Consider the following 20,765-nt stretch of genomic DNA (forward strand, 5'->3'; position numbering starts at 1 on the left):
GAGAATAGGTCGATAACCATGGACAGTCATTTCAATATATCCTTGTACTTTATAAGTAAGTAAAATGTAGTTATTTCACACATTTAAACAATGTATGTTGCCAAAAGTGCTATGCACAATTTGAAATAAGGAAATAAAATAAAGGAGACAAATACAATCATGTGTAGCAAACACAAAGATTATATCTAACATTACTATTCTCTCATAATCTAGCCAAAAGCGAGTTTACACAAGTAGATATTAAGTGCTGATTTAAAAGCAGAGCAAGAGGCTTTGCAAAAAGAAAAAGGTAAGGTGTTCTGCAATCTCAGGGTGTGGACATGTCTAAGCTTCAAATGTTCCCTGGGAAGAGCAACAAGTTCTGTGAAGAACACCTCAGGAATTAGCAATATAACAGGGAACTGATCTATTAAGTCCTTTAAAAACAAACAAAAGCACTTTAACTGAAACCAAAACTGAACTGGCAGCTAGTGGAGTGAATCTGGAACTGGTGTAACATGATCTCTTTTCTTAGTGCTAGTGAGGTACCTGGCAGCAGCATTCGGTACTGTAAGTAATCTATTGGTGAAGAAATGCATGAATGACTTTCTCCAGATCAGAAAAGGAATGAAAGCTTAAGTTTTGCAGTAGTTCGCTGGAAAAAATAAATATATTTTCACTACAGAATTGATTTGTCGATGAAATCTGAGATCACAAAGAACACACCAAGATGTTCCACTACCATCTTCATACAGGAAGACAAGTATCGAAGATCAATGGGGATGCAATTGATAAGACAAGGAGGATCTAATACAATCAACTCTGACTTGCCTTGCATTTAATTGAAAGAAACTAGCAGCCAATCATCATTTAATGTTCTCCAGGCAACCGTCAAGAGACACTGTGGAACGATTATCATTAGGTATCATAGGAAGGTAGAGCTGAATGTCAGTAGCGTAGCAGCAAAGTAACATCATGCTCTAGAGGTAACGTATATAGTGACGAAAGGATGGGGGCCTAAAATGGACTCTTGCTGAACACCACATGTCATGGGGGCTGAGGAGCAAGAAATAGAGTTGCCATTATTTACTGAAAATGTCCTGTGCTTAAGCTATGAATTAAACCACACAAGGGCCACTTCCTGTATGCCCATCCAGTGTAAGTGATTTAGTAAGCCAAATCAGTCAAAAAGAGTTCAACGATAACAAACGTAGACCTGAGATCCAGTAGCATAACGATGGGGCAATTTCCTGTCAGTAGAAAGCGACAAATTATTTGTCACTTTCCAAAGGACAGAGTCAGCCTTGTCCTAGACCCTGACTGAAAAGGATAAAATATTATTGTTATTTATAAATGATAAAGGTTGAGAGTAGATCACCTTTTCTAAATCCTTGAAAAAAAAGGCAAATTAGAAATAGATTGGTAGTTGCTGAGAATGGTAGCATCCTGGTTAGGTATTTTAAGAAGGTGTTTGACCACCTGGTTCCTGTTAAAATGAACAGGAACTAGTGGATAGAGAGGTATTGATAATGGCCAAGCTTGAAGATCCCATGATATCGGATGTACCTTTTACCAGCTGTCGGGGGAACGACATCCAACACCGTTTTAGTGCTTAGGGTTAGATCAAATAAATCCGTCTGGATATGGAAAAGTAAAATGGAAAACATTGGCCAAGAGCATTAAGATGAGACATAATAGTCTCAGTCTCGTTTATAAACCTATTCAAGAAACAAATAAATCAGTAGAGGATTTATATCTTAAAACCAACTGTAGGATTAATTAAAACATAAATGATTTTAAATAAAAAGGTTCTTAGGTCTATGAGAGTTTTACTTAGAAAAGAATGGAAAACCTTTTGACTTGAAACACACTTGGAAGTCATTGGAAGCCTTTTGTCAATGTATTCTGCCAATAAACATCGCAAATGCATGACTATAATGCAATTTAAAAACTATGACACTTACATTATAACAACAAATGTCTTAGGATGACACAGAGGACAGTCTTACTGAAGCTGTTCTTGTGTAATTCTGTGAAGCTTCAAACACTGGACCAACCCAGTTAAAAACTATTCTGATTATATAATCTTTCCCTAGGGTTTTGTGGTATCCATGAGCGATCATGGGAGTGTTCAAGTTGAACGGGAGTAGAGTAGCAGTAAGGCATTACCATAAATTCTTTCCTCTGGAAAAGTAGTTCCATCTCTGGAGTAACAAAATCAGCAGATTTACAGCTTTAATTTGCAATACCTTTGACTGAGAACTCACGAAGGCTCTCTGCCAAAATACATGTTTCACCAAAATGTTTATTGACAACCAGTACTTTTAGGCCTGCGTTATATGCATGTTTTGAGTCTGCAGGTTTTCCATGTTCCACTATAAGTACAGGGTTAGTGTTGGAAACACGCTAATATATTCGTTAGGGATTAGATTGAAAAGCACTGGAATATCTCTCTACAAAATGTTATTTATGTATTTGGTCTGCATTAAAAAGCACTATAAACGTTTCTCCTTGCATTCCTTTTACTGCTACCACTTCAATTTTGAGGACAGTAAGGAGCATCAAACAGTATTTAGTATGGAGCTGCGTTTGTGCTACGGTGGGGCAATAAATCTAATGTTTCATTTGAGTTATGAGCAGTATATACGGACATAACACTTGTTGAAAAGCACTATAACACTGGTGTCATCAAACATTTATGAAAGAGTAAAACATGCAGTGAACAGTGTTGTACAGGGCCAGTATAACATCTGAATATGAGCACTAAATACCTTATAAACCTTTATGAATACATTTATAATGCATTATGTATACAAAGGCATGTGCTGGGAAGGAACCATGACTGTCGCCTTCTTATGTTTGTGTCCTGCTCTTGCGGGACACGCTCCGTATAGGCCTTCGGTCATGCTTTCTGTTGTCATTATGTCTGGTTTTGCAGTGAGTGTCGCTCTGCCTCCCGTATTCCCTCTGCCTCCCGTATTCCCTCCACTGTTCTCTGCCTCTCAGTGGTGGACGGGAGACTGGTGTCAGCATCACTTCCTGTCTGCCAGCAGGAGAAGAGAGGAACGTCAAGGATGTTTATTTGGAGTCGGAGCCCGGACCCTTGCGGACGTGGTGACTGTCGCAGGCCGGGGTTCTGGGCTATGGGTTAAGGGGCTCCGGGATTCCCCAGAAATGCCGGTGGTCCCGCCTGTCTGTCCCTGATACACTCCACCTTAAAGGCAGGCACCTGGAAAGGTCAGCCTGTCGGACTGGCCTCAAAGCCACGGGGCGTTTGGCCGCACTTCCATGCCCACGGATGCACGGCTGTGGACTAGGGCAAGTGCAACGGTGCGTTGCTAGGCGCCTGATGTACGAGAGTGATGGCCATAAAGGGCTTTTCCTCTTGACCTACTCAGGCCCTGAGAAAAGAGCATCAGTTTGTGCTTAGAGGAGTTTGTTGAACAATGTCATGCCCTGGTTTGGAAGAGGGTGTTATGCTGGCCCTGTGTCTTTAAGCCTCTTTCACGCTCTCCTTCTCTCTCTCTCTCTCAATCTCTGCTTCTCTCACGTTTTCTTTTTCTTTCTCTCTCTTTGTCTTTGTTCTGAGGATTTGGTTGCAATACTGTTTAGCTTTGGTATGAGGCAGGGTGTCAGTACCTAGAACCAAGACTAGTGCACGCGCGCGTGTGTATGTGTACGAGAGCGAGAGAGAGAGAGAGAGAGAGAGAGAAGCGGTCTAAAAAGAGTCCCACAGGTGGGTGTTAGGGTTAGGGTTAGGGAGTATCGGCTCCAAGTGTGAGGGTGTCACTTTGTCCAGCTGCAGCGCTGCGTGTGGACCGGCTCTCTCATGGAGACAGTTCACCTCCAGCCAAGCAATGGCCTGCTGCTCTCCGTTGCCACGACTACAAGCTTCTCTTCCCTGGAGGCCCCACGCTGCCAGGCGTCCGGATTGGAGCTGTATCCCCCACGAGCCTGTGCATACCCTGAGCCCTACCATCCACACCGCTGCTCTGGCTCTGAAGTCCCTGGGCTTCTCTGGCACTGTGGGTAGGGTTGTAGCCTTCCAGTCTACTATCGCATGCGATGCAGTCTAATGGTGCAGTGTGTCCATGATGGCTTTGATGTTATTGGTTATTTTGCCAGAAACAGTTGCATTAATAACTTACCAGAAACTGCATTAGTTGTATTTCTAGAACGGCACCCGTGTTTTAATTAGTTTATTTTCTGTCTGGTGTTGTGACTGCAATACTTCCTTCAGAGAAATTAGGGAAGTGCATCCCATAGGCAGGCACTACAACTACTGCTTTCTTATCAAGGAGTTGTGATAAATCTATGTTAACAGGTCTTTTCGTAGGCTTTTTTTTGTAAAGCTGCATTTATTTTTACAAATCTCTTTATATATATATATATATATATATATATATATATATATATATATATATATTTATATATTTATATATTTATACACACACATGTATATATATATATATATATATATATATATATATATATATATAAATAAATAATAATAATAATTTGAAAAAAAAAATATATATATATATACATATACATGTGTGTGTGTGTGTGTCTGTGTGTGTATGTGTATATATATTTATATCTTTATACACACACACACACACACACACACACACACACACACACACACACACACACTGCCCGATGTCTAATTGCGTGTCTTGCTATAGGAACAGTTTCCATTGTCACTTTCATCATAGACCAACTGAAAAACAGAGATATACAGTACAGTCCATCATGAACCTTCATATCTACTAATCAGCATCCCTCCACTAATCAAGATATCAACCCGATCAGTGTATTAACCCACTAAATGAGTGTAAATGATTGTACATGTTTAATGTTTGGCTTCCTAACCCCTTACACTCTAGAACATGCTAGTGGATGTAGATTTTTATTCCTGTTGACATTGTGTCCCATTCACATTAGTTTTAATGCAGCTGCTGAATAATTCACAGAGGTTATGGAATAATATGCCATAATATGAACTACATAATACCTCTGGAGATTAAGTGGTTAATTTAAATGTGTGTGCCGGATTTTTTCAGATACCGTTCCCTTTCCGACGAGCGCCCCCACTGTGCACAGGCGCGCACGGGCACAGATAGCTGTGAGGGCAATCTGCTTCCTATTCTTGTTTCAGTCCCTAGTGGCCTAGCAGTCCTGGACGATCCGTCTCGTCCAGCCACCGCTCACCGGGCTGGCCGGACGTCCACTTTCATCCGGACGGTCTGCGCTCTGAGTGAGCAGGCACTACCATGTCCGCGGCGACGCTGGCCACAGGCTAACTTGCTCCGCCCCCGTAGCTCTCAGGAAGCCAGACCCATCCGTCGTCGTCGTGTATCCCAACCCATCGTGATTCGTGATTATGTGGCGAACCTGACCCACCCGCCCGTGGTGGCTGCGCCCCCCGGCCGGCAGGACTCCTCCCGCGAGTGGCTACCTCAACCTGTAGGCACTACGGAGCCCCAAATCGTTTTGCTGCAGAAACGCAGCACAGTTAACGGAACCCAGTCATTCACCTAGTCTGGGATGAGGCAGCTCTCTCCCCAAGCCAAACCATCCCCATGCTCTCTATATTCATTTCGCCGCGATGGGGCGAGCGCGCAATCACGTGCAGCTCTCAAATATTTATAGGCCGAAGGGGCTGGGGGTGCAGGCAGATTTCTGTGCAGTGTGGAGTGGCGGCGGTTTAATGAAAGCATGCCAGGAGACGACGAGTGTTATATGACTGTCCCTGGGGAAAGAGGGAGAGAGAAAGAGAGAGAGAGAGCGAGAGAGCGAGAGCGATTTAGCACCGTGTTTCTGATTGCTTGGCTAGTGGCTTGAGAGGAGTGTAAAGAGAGTGAGTTCGATGAGCGGTGGCGTCATGTGTGTGCGTGAGTGTGTGCATCAGGATAGAGTCTGAGTCACAGTGCTGCGTTGCAGCGGACCGGAAACCACAATCTCTCCAGCAGCTGTGTGCCTACACATGCACACACGCACACACAAAAGAAATAAGCACACAAGCACCGGCAGACCTGCATATGCTTACAAACATGTATTCGTGCTCTGAATTGTACACACAAGTACCCGTGTTCACTCTGTTCAATCTCTCCTCACATTCTCACTCACTCACCCATTCCCTCACTCGCTATCACTCATTCATTCAGCAACTCTCCCTCAGTCATTGCGGGGCAGACCTGCTGTGTACGTGACACACACAGCATGTTTCTGAGTGTGTATCCAAGTGTGCGGAGATGATACAGCACTTCCCAGCTGGTAAAGCATCAACAGAAATCTGGCAGGGTGCTGGGAAAAGTAGGGGCTGGAGGGAGATTTTGTGCACTGTGAGAGCCCATCAAATACAATGGGTCAGCCAAGCAGGCTGTTACCATGGAGATGTGTGACCAGGCTAAGGCGGCTTGTGTTTTTTAGATAGACTGCAGTACACTAGTCTATGATGCTGCAGCCAGAATATATGACACTGCTCCTGTTTGCCAGCTGGTGGCATCTGTGTGTACATGTTTTTTTCCTTTAGTGGATGTTTTGGACTCTTGCATGTTTGCAAGCATGAATGAGCCACGCAAGTGTGATCGTACGTGTGTTTGCTCGTGTTTATGTGTGTATCGGCATGTGTGTGTGTGTGTGTGTGTGTGTGTGTGTGTACTTTCACACTGCCCTCTCTTGTGTGCCAGCTGGATGTTTAGAGTAAAAATCAAAAACAGTTTAAATCTGAACACTGCACACTGTGACATCCGGCCCTGCAGCTTCTATCTCAGGCCCCTGAGAGCATACGAAAAGGACTCGTTGCTGATTGGCTACAGCCTCCACTTCATTATTACATCCTCTCTCAGCACACAGCGAATCAAATGCCACCATACCAAAGGCCCACTCTACCAAACTGCCTCATTACACAACAGTTTGGATTGCTGTTAACTAAATTCACTTTCATGAAGGAGTACTATATTATCACATTACAGATTATACAAACAGATTTTATTTAATTACAAACACAAGTGTGTCTTCTCATATAACCTCATACAGTCTTATGGGAGTTTTTTTGTTGTTGTTCTTCGGCAGAGCAAAACTTGAAGTGCGGCTTGTGTTACAAAGCACAGCTGCAACAAGGGAAGTGGTTTCAGACTCCATTAACACCATTTCTGTCATGTTCTTTTGGAGATGGGACGCTCGCGTGCAGCGCCCACCAAATTAAATCAACCACCGGGAGGCGCGTGCTGTTTTACAGTGTGTTATGAAACATTTAGATAAATCGTCTGCATTCAAGAATGGGAAATGAATAGACTTTAAAAAGCGGGTTGCAGCAATGTCTCTCAGCTTTGCCCTGGAAGAACAGATCACGTCATTTTCTGTGCTGCGCTGCTTTCACACGGCCGTCGCGAGTGGTGCGTTTTCGGGAGGGGGGGTGTTCCTCCGCGTGCCTGTCTGGTAACGGTCGCCCCTCTGCTTGCGTCCTGCAGCAGGTGCCCCCCTGAGTGAGCTGTCGTGGCCGTCCTCGCTGGCCGTGGTGGCTGTCTCCTTCTCTGGCCTCTTCACCTTCGTCTTCCTCATGCTGGCCTGCCTGTGCTGCAAGAAAGGGGACATCAGCTTCAAGGTGAGCTCCCTCTCTCCCTCACCTCCTTGTTTAACCCCCTCGCTCCGCCCACTCCCTCTTGCCCCGCCCCCTCCTGCTCCACAGCTCCACTCGTCCATAACAGCAGACGGCAAAACGAAAAGTGGACGTGGAATTAATTCTCCGGCTCTCGGCCTGGCTCTCGATTCCCGGACTCCTGATTTTTTAATGGGGTCATAACATTTCTCACGATGTGCTTGTCTCCCAGAGGTTAGCCACTAAAAACCTTAAGACCGAGGAACAGCTTTTAATGGCACTTGCAAAAGACGCAAGACTGTATGACATTTATGAACACACCGAGCAGGCGAGACAGAAATCCAGGACGAAGAAACAAACGCTGAAAGATGGGCAGACGCAGAAGAGGACAGAGAGAGAGAGAGAGAGAGAGAGAGAGAGAGAGAGAGAGAGAGAGAGAGAGAGAGAGAGACAGAGAGAGAGAGACAGAGAGAGAGAGAGACAGAGAGAGAGAGAGAGAGAGAGACAGAGAGAGAGAGACAGAGAGAGAGAGAGACAGAGAGAGAGAGAGAGAGCTAGACAGAGAGAGAGAGAGAGAGAGAGACAGAGAGAGAGAGAGAGAGAGACAGAGAGAGAGAGAGACAGAGAGAGAGAGAGACAGAGAGAGAGAGAGAGAGAGAGAGAGAGAGAGAGAGAGAGAGAGAGAGAGAGAGAGAGAGAGAGAGAGAGAGAGGCTTAGGGCCCTGCGCTGCTCGGGCAATTTGTGCAGTCTTGCTTTTCCCGTGGCAGTTGCTCAGAGGTTACGGTGTGGAGGAGGAGGATAAGGAATTATCAGAGACAGCTCTGTCACACACCGGTGACGATGCAGGTATGATCAGTGTCTGAGTAAGGGGAGTAGGGAGGAGTGTGGAGGCATTAATGCTCCGAGCAGGCTGGGCCCCGTCTCGCGGCTCCAGAGGCAGGACCGTCCCTGCATGTTACCCCCAGTCATTTAGCTTGACAGGCCTCATCAGTCCGGACCCGAGGGGCGGAACAGGGGCGTACCTGCTGTCTTCATGCCAGTGGGGAGGGAGCGACTGGGATAACCACTGGCTTGCGTGTGCGTGTGACTGGGCGGATAGTCTGTCCCTGTCTCATCCACACTGGGTTGTTTGAGTCAGAGGTGTCACCATGTCACTGATAATAAGGACGGTGGTTAGTATTCTCTGGACATTGCAGAGATGCCTCTGTGTGGAGAGGAGACATTTGTGTGTGTGTGTTTGGGTGGCCATGCACACCACCAGTTTATCATTAGCTAGTATATTGACCTCTGCAGACAAAGGCAACGAGACATTACGCTTGTTTCCGTGGCACATTTTGCCAAAGGGCAACAGAGTGAGAAAGAGCGAGAGAAAGCGAGAGCTGGCTAACCACCGTCTGTCTGCTGTAGTCCTGCCTCACAGCCATCGCTGGCTGTTCTTCACCCACTGCAGAACGTGAGCGCCTAACTGCAGTGCGGGTGAGCAGACGCGAGCGTGGCAGCCTTTATTGGGCCCTGCCGTCCGTCCACTCCGCTGGGGGTGCCACTGTGTGACCGAACAGCATATGCTGCTACAGGTCTTGTCGAAGCCACACTCATTGGCTGGAAGTGTGTGTGTGTGTGTGTGTGTGTGTTGGGGACGAAGGCTCTGGGCTCACCTCACATGAACAGCGCGCGTGAGCAACTTCCTCACGGTGCAGAGACGCTCGCGCGCCTTAGCGCGTGCTCATCGCCGTCGGCCGGTTTCGGGAAAGAAGGTGGGGCCCTGCGCTGGATACGTGGGCTTGGTGCTGCTCCGGTTTTCATGCTCGAGGTTTGGGAGCATTGCCAAAGGCTCGCTGTGCGTCAGGGATCGTGGGTTAGGATGTGGGCGTTGGGAGGTCTCTGGCTGCATTTCCCCACACCGAGGTATGTGTGTGGCTCTCCTCTGTGCCGGGTGGCTTCGTAAGGAGGGGGCCCGGACATTGACAGATGAAAGGATGTTGGCTGAGGATTTGGAAAGTTGTCCATGTGCATGCACGCACGTGGATGTATGCTTGCTTTGGGGTCACGAACGTGAAGAGCCAGTATTATGGAAGCTTTAGCTGTGTCTTGTCAACATACGCAGGGAGGAAGTGAGGGAGGGAAGCAGAGAGGGAGAGGGAGAGGAACAGGGGGTGGGAGGCCCTGGTAGGTCAGAGTTTTCCAGCACAGTTTCCTTTCCACCTGTTCTGCAGCCCATGTAGAGCTGTCCACTGCACCAAGCTGCAAACACACCACACCAGACCGCAGAGGCATAGCACAACACAGCAGCACTCTGGTTGTGTATACTGAAACCTAGCCTTAGCAAGTATTCAAGCTTCATTCATTAGTTCGTTCTTATTAGTTACAGACAAATCATAGTACACCTTTATAAACTGGAGACGTATTAGTAACATATAAAAATACTGTAATAAATAAGCACCATTTTGCGTATACTTACTCAGAAGATCCAGTTAGTCGGCAATCTACTTTACTCACTCTAGTGGTTCTAAATGAGCCTATAAGAATTTATCTGTGTTGCAATACTGCAAACCAGCTTTAGAAACAAGCACTCAAGTGACTGCTGCAAGTTGTTTACTCAGTTTTGAGAGGAACACTCTTTAAAACCTAAGCCCAGCATCCCCCGCCTTCTAATGTTTAATCTTAGAACTGCTGTCCCAGCCCCTGTTTGAGAAATACTGAGGGTTACGGCTTTAAGCGCTTGTACCTCTTCTGTGGTAAAAATACTGAACATTTATTGGACCTAGAATATCTCAATTACAGACTGTTTGGGGAACACATTTTGTATGTTGTCCAACTAGACTACGGTAAATGCTGAAAAGGAAACCAAAATATTAATTTCCAAAACAATTTGTTGGGTTTTTAGGAAATGGCTAACACCACTCTGAAAGGCACTTTACTATTACAAGAGACTGGCAAGTCTTATTTTGTTGTACAAAGAAATACGATCTACTAATGAATCATCTGGGGAAAGTGAGGTTTGAACAAAGAGAAATGACAGAGGGCCCAAGCAAGGTGCAGCTGCTCCCTGCTGACTTAAAACAAGGGGAACAAGTTCAGGTGAAAGCAGCCACTTTTGTTTTTCACAGAGAAGAGCATGTGAGAAGATTTCATGCTGAAATAGAGCCTCTCAGGTGCTCAGGCAGGCTAGCTGTGTCCCCAAACCATGAGCCACCACTAGAGTAACGCATGAAAGCTTACTTACAGGAGACCGCACACCATCTTCACTGTGATGCCGCATGTGCACCTGTGAAGGCAATAACGGGAATACGGAAATGTTTATCAAAAGAAGCAGTTCTATAATCCTCTAGCCAGTGACCTTTAGAAAGGATGTTTGGATGTGAGAGCAGGGGTGTACGTTCCACACGTGTGTGTGTGTGTGTGTGTGTGTGTGCTTGCTCTGTGCAGGAGTTTGAGAACCCGGAGGGCGAGGAGTACCAGGCGGACATGTCTACTCTAGCCTCGCCCGGCTCCCAGGATGCACCAGACGTCTACATCCTGCCCCTGACCGAGGTCTCACTGCCCATGGCCAAACAGCCAGCTAGATCAAGTAAGAGTCCTTTCTTCATGCAGGCCCGCACGCCACCCATATTACGGCTTGGTTGACGTTCGTCTGTGGACATTTGCGAGCTTATTCTTTGTACTGGCTGTCAAATCTTTTGAAAGAAAAAGCCAACAGAATATAATTCTAGTTTTCCCAAATAAAGTCACGACTATTTAAACTGTGAGAGATACATGATATATGGGAGAGTGTATCTTATAGTGCCCAGGGCACACGCAGAGAAGTTCATGCGCAGTGTGTGAGAAGGCGATAGCGGCTGTGTGTAGTGCACCTGTGCTGCAGTGCGTTGCCCGGCACGTAGAAGCTGCCACCGCAGGACGGGAGGAGCCTCTGCAGACGGAGGATGGGTCTTATTTATGATTATTCCTTCAGCACGGCAAGTTGCGATTTTACCCCAGTAAAGTTAAGACCAACCAAAATGCTGGATCCATGTCTGGGGATATAGCTGACCCGCGGGACGGTGTCATGACGTGAGGCGTGAAAGGCGTGAAAGCGGAAGGAGGGAGAGGGGTCAAACGGGGGCGGGGGGAAGAGGGGAGCGAGGGAGGTGGAGAGAAAGATAGGAGAGGAAAGAAGAGGCTTGACAGTCTGGCTGTCTCAGGACTGCTTACACCACAATGTGTGCATACAGTGATGGGATATCCGCACATGAACGATCTTCTAATAGTTGTTTCTGACACCGTTTGCCTGATGAACTGAACACTGTCTAGTTGACGTGAATACATGTCGATTAAAAATTTAGGGGGTTTTGCATTACAAAGATAAACAGCAGATTGAATGGCTAACTGAGTGGGGGCTCTGGAGTGGGTGTGTGTGTGTGTGTGTGTGTGTGTGTGAGAAGCAAGATGTTGGCTCTGTGACTCATGCACAGTGTCTGTGTGGAGCTTGAGGAGGGGGGCGGAGGGAGGAACCAGAAAAGAAGCTCTGGAAGAGATTGGACCAAGACCAATCAGCCAGGGAGCCAATGAGCACCCTTCCCTCCGGTTGTCCATAGTTACGAGTGCGTGATTGGTCCAGGTGTTGCGGGGCGAGGAGCGGGAGAGGTTGGTCTGGGTCCGCCATGAGACTGGGGAGGACTTGGTCACGGTCAGGCCGGATCCTGCTCTTATTCTTCCTCCCACCGCTGCCTACACTTTGTGTTAAAGCAGCAATTCTTTACAAAAAAAAACAGGAAATTAATATTTGAGAAAAAGGCAAAAAAAAAAAAAAAAAGCTACCAGTGTGTCTGTAATTCTTCCCCTTGTGTTGCCTCTTTTAAGTGGTGGCAGGCTATGCAAAGCTCGTACGCCGCCACAGCACAGATATTGTTAAATACACAGTAGTAGAACGCCTGTCTTCCACACACTAGTGGTGTCTTCACATTACCTTGACAATTTGGCTGTGAAAATAGATTCTGTATGTTACTGCACTTAATGCGCTGCCAATAAAGTCTTTCTAAACCCACACAGAGAACAATGCAGGATACATATTTGCATTTCACTTCACTTTCTACTAGGGGCTCCATGGAACTATTGAAGTTACTGATAACACTGGCACATTTATATTCTGGAATTCTTTATTACTAGATTAAGCTAATATCCTTAGCTAATAACACTTGCCATGATTTGTTTTATAGGTGAGTTTGTGTGCTGGGAGGCTGAGGTCTCTCTCCAGAGCATCATTCCAGAGTTCTCTAATGTGTTTCAAATACGGCCCCGGGCCGGCGAGGGGCCTGCATGCGGAATGCCGGGAGTGGGGTGGGAATGTACGGCTCCCAGATTCCACAAGACTGATATAAAAGAGCCAGTTGAAGCCCGGAGCAGGAAAGAGAAGAGAGAGACAGTTGTGCGTCCGGCCGAGCGCAAGTAGCAGAGGGGGGAGGCTGTTATCATGGTGACAATCCAGGCACTGAGGAGCAGAGAATGGGCCTTGTGTCCAGGCTGGTACCGGGGTGCCAGGCACTGCCGCCTCCCGCACAAAGACGGCGATTTAGCCGCGGAAAAGAGCGTGAGCGGGTGCGAACGGCTGGAATGGGTGACCTCTGGGATGGCGAGGAGGAGGAGGGAGACAGTTTAACCGGGATAACGCAGGGAGGGGATTGTGAGAGAGGACCAGGGAATAGCACATATAGAAACTGCGAGCGTGCATGCGCGGCAGCCGCGGTGGTGGGGGTCATGTGTTTGACAGAGGTCTTTCTGGTGCGCACAGAGCCCTGTTTGTTTATCCCGCCTGCCTCTGCCCTGCTGCGAGACGGGGACAGAGACGGCACAGTGAAGACAGGGCTATTGTGCGCCTCTTATGTCACTGCCGGCGGGCTTGGCGCGGCAGATGTGCTCAGCCGCGCCTCGAGTGAGAGAGCAGAGTCCCAGAGAGCTCCAGAGCGGGCAGGAGCCCTCAAGCGCGCGAGTTTCAGGCGGAGCCTTCCAACGCGGGACGGATGCATCGAGGTCCACAGCAGCCCCCCAGACAACTCCCGCTCGGCGCCTCGGCCGCGGGACGTGCGGGAATGTTCTGGAAGGGTGTGCGGCGGGGCGGCGGGGAAGGAAAAGACAGCTGCTTTCTCAGCTGTGCGAGAGCTCTGGCGGTCAAGCCCCCAGGGAGCAGGCAGAGGCAGGGGGACATCGAGCAGGGCAGTGCTGCTCTGCTTCGACCTCCCCGAAACCTGCTTGGCACCTCGTCACCTCGCAAGAACAGCTGCTCTTCGTCACGGGTGCTATCTTCTCCGTCGCCGTTTGGCGGAATCGCAAAGATCGGCTGACTCCGACGTGCTGATTCAGAACATTCCTGGTATGAGAGACACGTTGCAGCATTCTAGACCATTCTGTAGAAAAGCCTCGATGGTTCCTAACTCTGTATCTCGATCCTTTCCTTTAAAGGTGAAACGTTAGACACCGTTTACCCATAAGCGGTCCATCTGAGATGATGCTGGTGCCGCTTTGGGGTTAGTTTAGATTTGCAGCGCTGCGTTCAGGTTGCCGTGGAACCGGGGCTCTTTGGCTCCTCTGTCTGTGTTGACGCACTGCTCATTGTTAAACAAGTCACAGTTACTCCTCTCCTGAGACCGCATTCTTTCAGTTTATACAGTCTCTTCCTTTTTCTCTGTTTCAGTTCAGCTGCTGAAGTCAGCAGATCTTGGGCGCCACAGACTCCTTTACCTAAAAGAGATCGGCCATGACTGGTTTGGCAAGGTAAGCCTAACACACAAACACAGCTCTAGATCACATGCCCTCTTGGCACGGGCTGGGAGCCCGTCGTGAGGCCACGGGAATGTGTGTGTAATTCGCTGATGATCTCATCCAACGCTACTGTGTCTCGGTGGGCAGCGCCCGAGCCTCAGACGTGTGAACTACTTGGGTGTCTTAGCATGTCGAATTCCACACAATATGTACGCATTTGGGAGTCTGCTGGCTGGCCCACGTGACGGCTCTTGGGCGTTTGTTGTGTCGAATGTGTGTGTGCGTGCGCGCGTGTGTGCGTGCGTGCCGTCCAGGTTTTGCTGGGACAGGTGAATGCTGGACTCAGCACCACTCAAGTGGTGGTGAAGGAGCTGAAAGCCAGTTGCAGCGTCCAGGAGCAGATGCAGTTCCTGGACGAGGCCCAGCCTTTCCGGTCTGATCCCATCACTGGTCACCACTACTCACTGTTGCTCACTGTCTCTGTCCGTTGTCTTCTTTTCATTCTCTCTCATGTTTTGAATGATCAATTTTGCAATTCCTTGTGCAGCTAAGATTGTAAGGAAGGGAAGAACACTGACATGTCTCTCTGTGTGTGTGTGTGTGTGTGTGTGTGTGTGTGTGTGTGTGTGTGTGTGTCTATGAATGCGACAGTACTCTCCAGCATTCTGCTCTCCTCCAGTGCCTGGCTCAGTGCACAGAGGTCACACCCTATCTACTGATTATGGAATACTGCCCCTTGGTAAGTCTCTGTCTCTGGCAATTACACACACACACACACACACACACACACACACACACAGCATGTCTTGTTCCAGTAGGGTGAGGGTTATAAGGTGGTCTGAAAAAAATCTGCATTCCCTGTTCATTCTCTGCATGTGCTTAAAGTGCTCATGCTCCCCCTGCTGGCCAGAACCAGCCAGCGCAGTCAACTGTCTTATCTCTATGCTAACCGCACTGAATACAATCTGGTAAACACGCCTTACGGTAAACATCTTAGCTCATTTGGAGAGGCCTAAAAAGATCACAAGCTGCAGAATGAACAGCCCTTCATTCCTGCTCTTGGCATTTTCAGGGAGACGTTAAAGGATACCTCCGCAGCTGCCGGGCGGCAGACTCGGCCACCCCCGACCCTTCCGTCCTCCAGCGGATGGCATGCGACATCGCCTCTGGTGTTCTATACCTCCACAAACACAGTTACGTTCACAGGTGAGGGGACAGGACGTGGGCCCCGCGGCAAACCCCTGGCCTGCCGACTACTTTTCTACCTGCTTTTGTCTTGGTCCGCTGCGTGGGTTTCAGCCTCTCTCTCTCTCCTGGTCTCTCTTCCTGGTCTCTCTCTCATTGGTCTCTCCCTGCAACAATATCCTGGTGCTGACTGAGTGCCTCTGACAGACTCCAGCATCAGTGATTTTGTTGCCGGGGGTGAACCCTCGTCGGCACCATTGAACACCACGCACGCCCAAAGGAAGGGTGTGAAAAAAGCCTGCATCTTCTGTTCTAGTGTAAATTAATTCATTTCTGTACCTTGACTGTGATATGGATAACAGTGCATGTTTGCTATTCTTGTTACTCGATTCCTTAGCGACCTGGCTCTCAGGAACTGTCTGCTCACCTCAGAGATGACGGTGAAGGTTGGCGACTATGGCCTCTCCCACAGCAGGTACAAGGTGAGTTAGTTAGACTGCGGCAGTCATTGCGCTGACCTCAGCACGCCACGCCACGGCGCGCCCTTTGACTGGAGGAGCGCTTGCACGGCCTGAATGGTTGCTTTTCTCTCTTTTAGGATGACTACTTTGTGACGGCGGATCAGATTTGGGTACCTCTGCGCTGGATCGCCCCAGAGCTCATCGACGAGGTCCACGGTAACCTGCTAGTGGTGGACCAGACCAAGGCCAGCAACGTCTGGTAAGAGATACCCCAAAAGACTGTCCTTACACCCCAGAGGCTAAAATGTTTACAAGAACATAACTCACAGATTGCCGATGCCCTGCTGAGCTGCAGAGAGCTCCAGGAAACCAGCGATCCAGATACCGTTTTCTCCCTTTATAGGTCACTGGGTGTGACAATCTGGGAGCTGTTTGAACTGGGGAACCAGCCATACAGACACTACTCTGACAGGCAGGTGCTGACTTACGCTGTGAAGGAGCAGCAGCTAAAGCTGCCAAAGCCTTTGCTGAAAGTGGCCCTGTCTGAACGCTGGTGAGTCATCACAGCTACCAAGTCATAATCACCACCCCTCCCTGTCTCCATGCGCAGGTCACCCATCACCCTCCCTCACATGGCCCAGACGTGGCTCTTACCTTGGACATGCCAACCAGCCAAACGGTCCATTTCATGAAATAAATACAAGCAAAGCAGTAAATGTATTTCCCATCACACGTTCCCTCCAGTGTTCGTACCATTATTCCTCTGGCATGACCAAAAATAAATCAATCAATACTACTCAGGTCCAGTGTGGTCAGTCATTAATTTCCCTCTTCTGCAGGCTCATCTATCATACATCTGGACTTTCCTGGAAGTTTCTGCTCATTAATTTTCATCCCATGCACTACTATTCATTGCCTACTTAATCAAAGACAGTCCCATATATTGACACACCAGGCCTTCCTCTAGCACATTACAAACAGTGGCTGACCTTTCTCTGTGTATGCAAGGCCGCTTTGACTTCAGAGTTTCCATGTCAGTTCATCACCATATAAGCATTGGGCCCCTGTCTACATTATCAAGGTTCGTAATTGTGGGACTGATTTCTGCCTTTTTTTTTCTTTTTTTTTTCTTAATTTTTTACAAATTTCTTTAGCAGCAAACAAAAAAAAAATTGATCTCTCTCTGTTTAACACATTGTGCCATTGTTTCCACTGATAATATTATTGACTTACAGTAATATATTTTATTTTGCTAAAGGATAAAAAAAAAGAAAAGCCCTGAGCCCTGCAGCAGTTTTATGCTGAATACTTTGACTACCACTGTGCTTTAACTATTTATTTTAAACCCTAAATGCATTTCCCAAATGCGCTCTCTCATTTCCACACGGGCAGGTATGAGGTGATGCAGTTCTGCTGGCTGCAGCCCGAGCTGAGGCCCCTGGCAGAGGAGGTTCACTTACTGCTCAACTACCTGTGCGCCAGGGGCAGCAGTGCAGCAGAGGAGGACTTTGAGAAGCGCTGGAACTCCCTCAGACCCAGCCTGGGCAGCGGCAGCTCCCAAAGAACCCCAGCCGTGCCAGACGTAGCCCCCTCCTCCTTTCCCTTGCTGGAGCACTTCTCCACAGCCGACGGCTTCCATTCCGAGAATGGCGACGACATACTGACAGTCACTGAGACCAGCCACGGGCTCAACTTTGAGTACAAGTGGGAGCAGGCTCGGGCGGAGCAGCCCTACTGCTCCTCATCTGCCAGTGGACCTCTAGGAAGGAGCAACCCACATTATCAGGACATCTACTACCCTCTCAGCAATACCACAGAGAGCTGCAGGGGGGAAGGTCTCACTTTGGGGGTTTCTCCTTCATACTATGAATCAGATCACCCAGGGGTGGTACCAGTACTGAGTGCGCACAGTCCGTCTGTTAGCAGTGAGTATTACATCCGCATTGAAGAACCGGTAGAATGCAATATAAATCTGGAGGAAGACACTTTTGACTATAGTCCAGGAATTGAGGCCAGCCAGAGTAGCTTTTGTATGACTGACACAAAGACTCCCAAAGAGGCCCAGGCAAACACTACCTACTGGTCAGCAGCAAAAGACTCTACAAGCAATGCCTATGATTCAGATGGTAGCCCAACTGTTGCTCTCACTTTGGAGCCTCTCCAGAGAAGAACTCTGAGCCCTTCCACAGGACCTGTGGAACAATCAAGTCAATATTTCTGCCCCAATGACAGAGACAGATTCTACTGTGAAAAATCACCTTCAGAAGAATCGGAAGTTCCTTCAAAAAGAGGCCAACCGTTCGAGTATCATGTTGGGTCGGGGAGCCTCCACCATGCAGAAGAACAGAAGAGCCCACATAGGGTATCTCTCTCACTGAGCAGCCCCAGTCTGGGCCACTGTGACCCCTACCTCGAGGCCAACCAGAGGACTGCTGAAAAAAGCATGGCTAATGAGACCTATTATGACATGATGGGCAGACTAGGGAAGAATATGTCCAGGCCACATTACATGACCATTGAGGTTGAGGCAGGTGATGGTCTTCTAATGGGTGCTGCTGGTGAGGGTGATGATGATAATCAGTTTACAGAGAACGAAGCAACGAACTGGACCTCAAATCACTCCGCAAATAACAACAGTTTAAACTTTGATGGAAGACAAGCCAGGGGATCTCACGACACCTACCTTGATTTTCGCCACACCACACCAACGCCATCTTCCCATGTCCAGAGCTCCAGGCCAGTAGCAGTAAGGGATAATTCCTCAAGTAATATCGCCCATGCTCTGGATCCACACTCGTACACAGAGGCTGTATATAGCAACTCATCCACCATTAATGTTCCATACACAGATTCAGAATGTGGATCATACATACACTTGTGCTCTGAGGGAGGAAAGGAAGTAGAGTCTTCTGCCAGATTTCCTTTAACCTCAGAAAAACTCCAAATTATTCATCCAGCACAGAAGACCACCCCTCATCTGCATAACAGAGAGAGTGCGATACACCTCCCAGTAGCATCTTATGCCACTAAGAACACACTCACTCTGCCAGCAGACATAACTGTGACTAAAGAGGAACTGTTCTCTGACAGAAGCACAAGCCCTATACAAGACACAAGACTCCGATCCGATGGCCTTCACGCACGCTGCAGAAAGAATATTCTATGCCCCGAGGCTCTGTCCGAGCGCGTCTCCGAATGCAGTCATGTGGCAGACAGCTGGATGGAGTCTGGCTGCTCCAGCATCAGCCTGGTGGACATTGATGACTGCACGGATAATGACATCACTGATATTGCCTCTGAAGTGTTTCCAGGCTCTCCTGTGGAATTTGCAGAAGTGGGTGATGTTAACCTAGCAGACAGACCCTTGCACCGAGACCCTGAGAACATCACTGACCTGGCCTCCAGTAGCAGCCCTTGTGAGGCTTTCAGTCCAGATGTTTACCACACATGCATCCTGCCCAAATCACTGGACAGTGGCTATGATACAGAGAACAACGAGTCCCCTGAGTTTGTCATGAAGGACCTGGAAGGAAAGCCAGTAATCAGTACCAGTGTGGAATCAGAGTGTGAAATGGTCCTTCAGATGGACCTTGAAGATACTGATGTTGTAGTTCAGACTCCAACTAGCAATGGTAACCTCATCCTGACAGAGCTGGGAGAAAGAAGCCAGTATCGGGACTCTGCTTATTTTTCAGACTGTGATACCGAGAATGACAAAAGTCCTTCTGAAGGTGGGAGCACTTTCTTCGATAACCAGGTGGAGGATGATGTCTTCGGACACAGACCTTCAAAAGACAACTCTCCGAGGAAGACAGAGGGAGAGGGAAACTGCTCAGCATGTCAGAAGGAGGAGTGTCATGCTGCTCGGCTGACGGAAGGCACGAATGATGATGTGCTCAGTGCCAAACAGTGTCTTGAGAAGAGGAAGTTGTCTGATCTAGGTTCAGTTTCTGTTTCAGCTCCAGTGATCATGGTGTTGTCCCCCTTTCCTCCAGAGATGGGGGGATGTTTGACCAAGGAGTCTGCTCCAGATGATGGCCTTGGGCTGGAGTCTGAGCATTCCGGAGATGAGCCAGTTTCTGATTGCTTCTCCAGCACAGCTTCTGAAGACTCATCCACAACACAGGAAGCCACAGCCACGGAGGACCAAGCTAACAGCGCCGCCAAAGATTTCTCATCTGCAGACTCCCTGGGCTCAGACTCCACCATAGTAGAGTTCAGCGGGGAGATCTCGAAAGACTCTGAGAGTGGCGAAGACAGTCTAGAGTCTCAAATGGACAGAAAGGATGAGCAGAGGGATGTGGTGGAAGAAGAAGAAGAAGTAACAGTAGGGGAGAATGGCATAGACCAGGCACTTTTGAGAGTTAAACAGGATAGTTCTTTGGACAACATCCTGCCTGTCTTACCAGAGGACTTGGACATAGCAGCACCTCTGGGAAATGGCGAAGAAGCAGAAGAGGAAGACTCTGACGATAGTGACGAGTCTGATGAAGAGCTCCGCAGCTATAACGTGCAGGAGCAGAGCGATGAGAGCGAGGAGGAGTTCACCACTGTGCCCGTGGTGGTGAGTGAGCGAAGCAGTGCTCGGCACCTCCGCAGCCTCCTCAAAATGCCGGCCCTCCTTACGCAGTCTTTTTGTGATGAGCTGGAGCGCAAAAAGAAAGCCGTCTCCTTCTTCGATGATGTCACCGTGTTCCTGTTCGACCAGGTCAGTTGCAGGGCATTTGGTAGCGGTTGTTGAATTTGGTAAGGAATTACTTGAGAAATCGTGATTTGACGACGTAACTGCCGTGCTGCA

General features: G+C 48.3%; 1 protein-coding gene and 1 long non-coding RNA gene across 6 annotated transcripts in view; one reads left to right on the forward strand and one right to left on the reverse strand.

Annotated features, from left to right (window-relative positions):
- Window positions 1-20,765, forward strand: part of aatka (apoptosis-associated tyrosine kinase a) — a 32,068-nt gene that overhangs the window by 6,619 nt on the left and 4,684 nt on the right. Inside the window, exons 1-11 of one of the 5 annotated variants that reach the window (XM_027010815.3) lie at window positions 3,666-4,004; window positions 7,458-7,591; window positions 11,013-11,154; window positions 14,254-14,333; window positions 14,636-14,754; window positions 14,973-15,060; window positions 15,394-15,527; window positions 15,904-15,988; window positions 16,105-16,226; window positions 16,371-16,520; window positions 17,360-20,675. In XM_027010815.3, coding sequence (XP_026866616.2) covers window positions 3,809-4,004; window positions 7,458-7,591; window positions 11,013-11,154; window positions 14,254-14,333; window positions 14,636-14,754; window positions 14,973-15,060; window positions 15,394-15,527; window positions 15,904-15,988; window positions 16,105-16,226; window positions 16,371-16,520; window positions 17,360-20,675 — 4,566 coding nt within the window. In that variant the 5' untranslated portion in view covers window positions 3,666-3,808. Of the gene's footprint in view, window positions 1-3,665; window positions 4,009-7,457; window positions 7,592-11,012; window positions 11,155-13,045; window positions 13,933-14,021; window positions 14,087-14,253; window positions 14,334-14,635; window positions 14,755-14,972; window positions 15,061-15,393; window positions 15,528-15,903; window positions 15,989-16,104; window positions 16,227-16,370; window positions 16,521-17,359; window positions 20,676-20,765 lie in introns of those variants that run through there. The other 4 variants (XM_081711332.1, XM_027010816.3, XM_027010817.3 and 1 more) reach the window with 4 other exon arrangements.
- On the reverse strand, window positions 7,426-10,953 carry LOC113577906 (uncharacterized). Its single transcript, XR_003410690.3, has 3 exons — window positions 10,045-10,953; window positions 9,242-9,827; window positions 7,426-7,563 (listed from the first exon to the last, which is right to left on the reverse strand). It is a non-coding gene; the product is annotated as an uncharacterized LOC113577906 (long non-coding RNA).

The sequence above is a fragment of the Electrophorus electricus genome, chromosome 3 (assembly GCF_041902795.1).
Source record: "Electrophorus electricus isolate QZ-2024a chromosome 3, ASM4190279v1, whole genome shotgun sequence".
In the NCBI taxonomy this organism is placed as follows: domain Eukaryota; kingdom Metazoa; phylum Chordata; class Actinopteri; order Gymnotiformes; family Gymnotidae; genus Electrophorus; species Electrophorus electricus.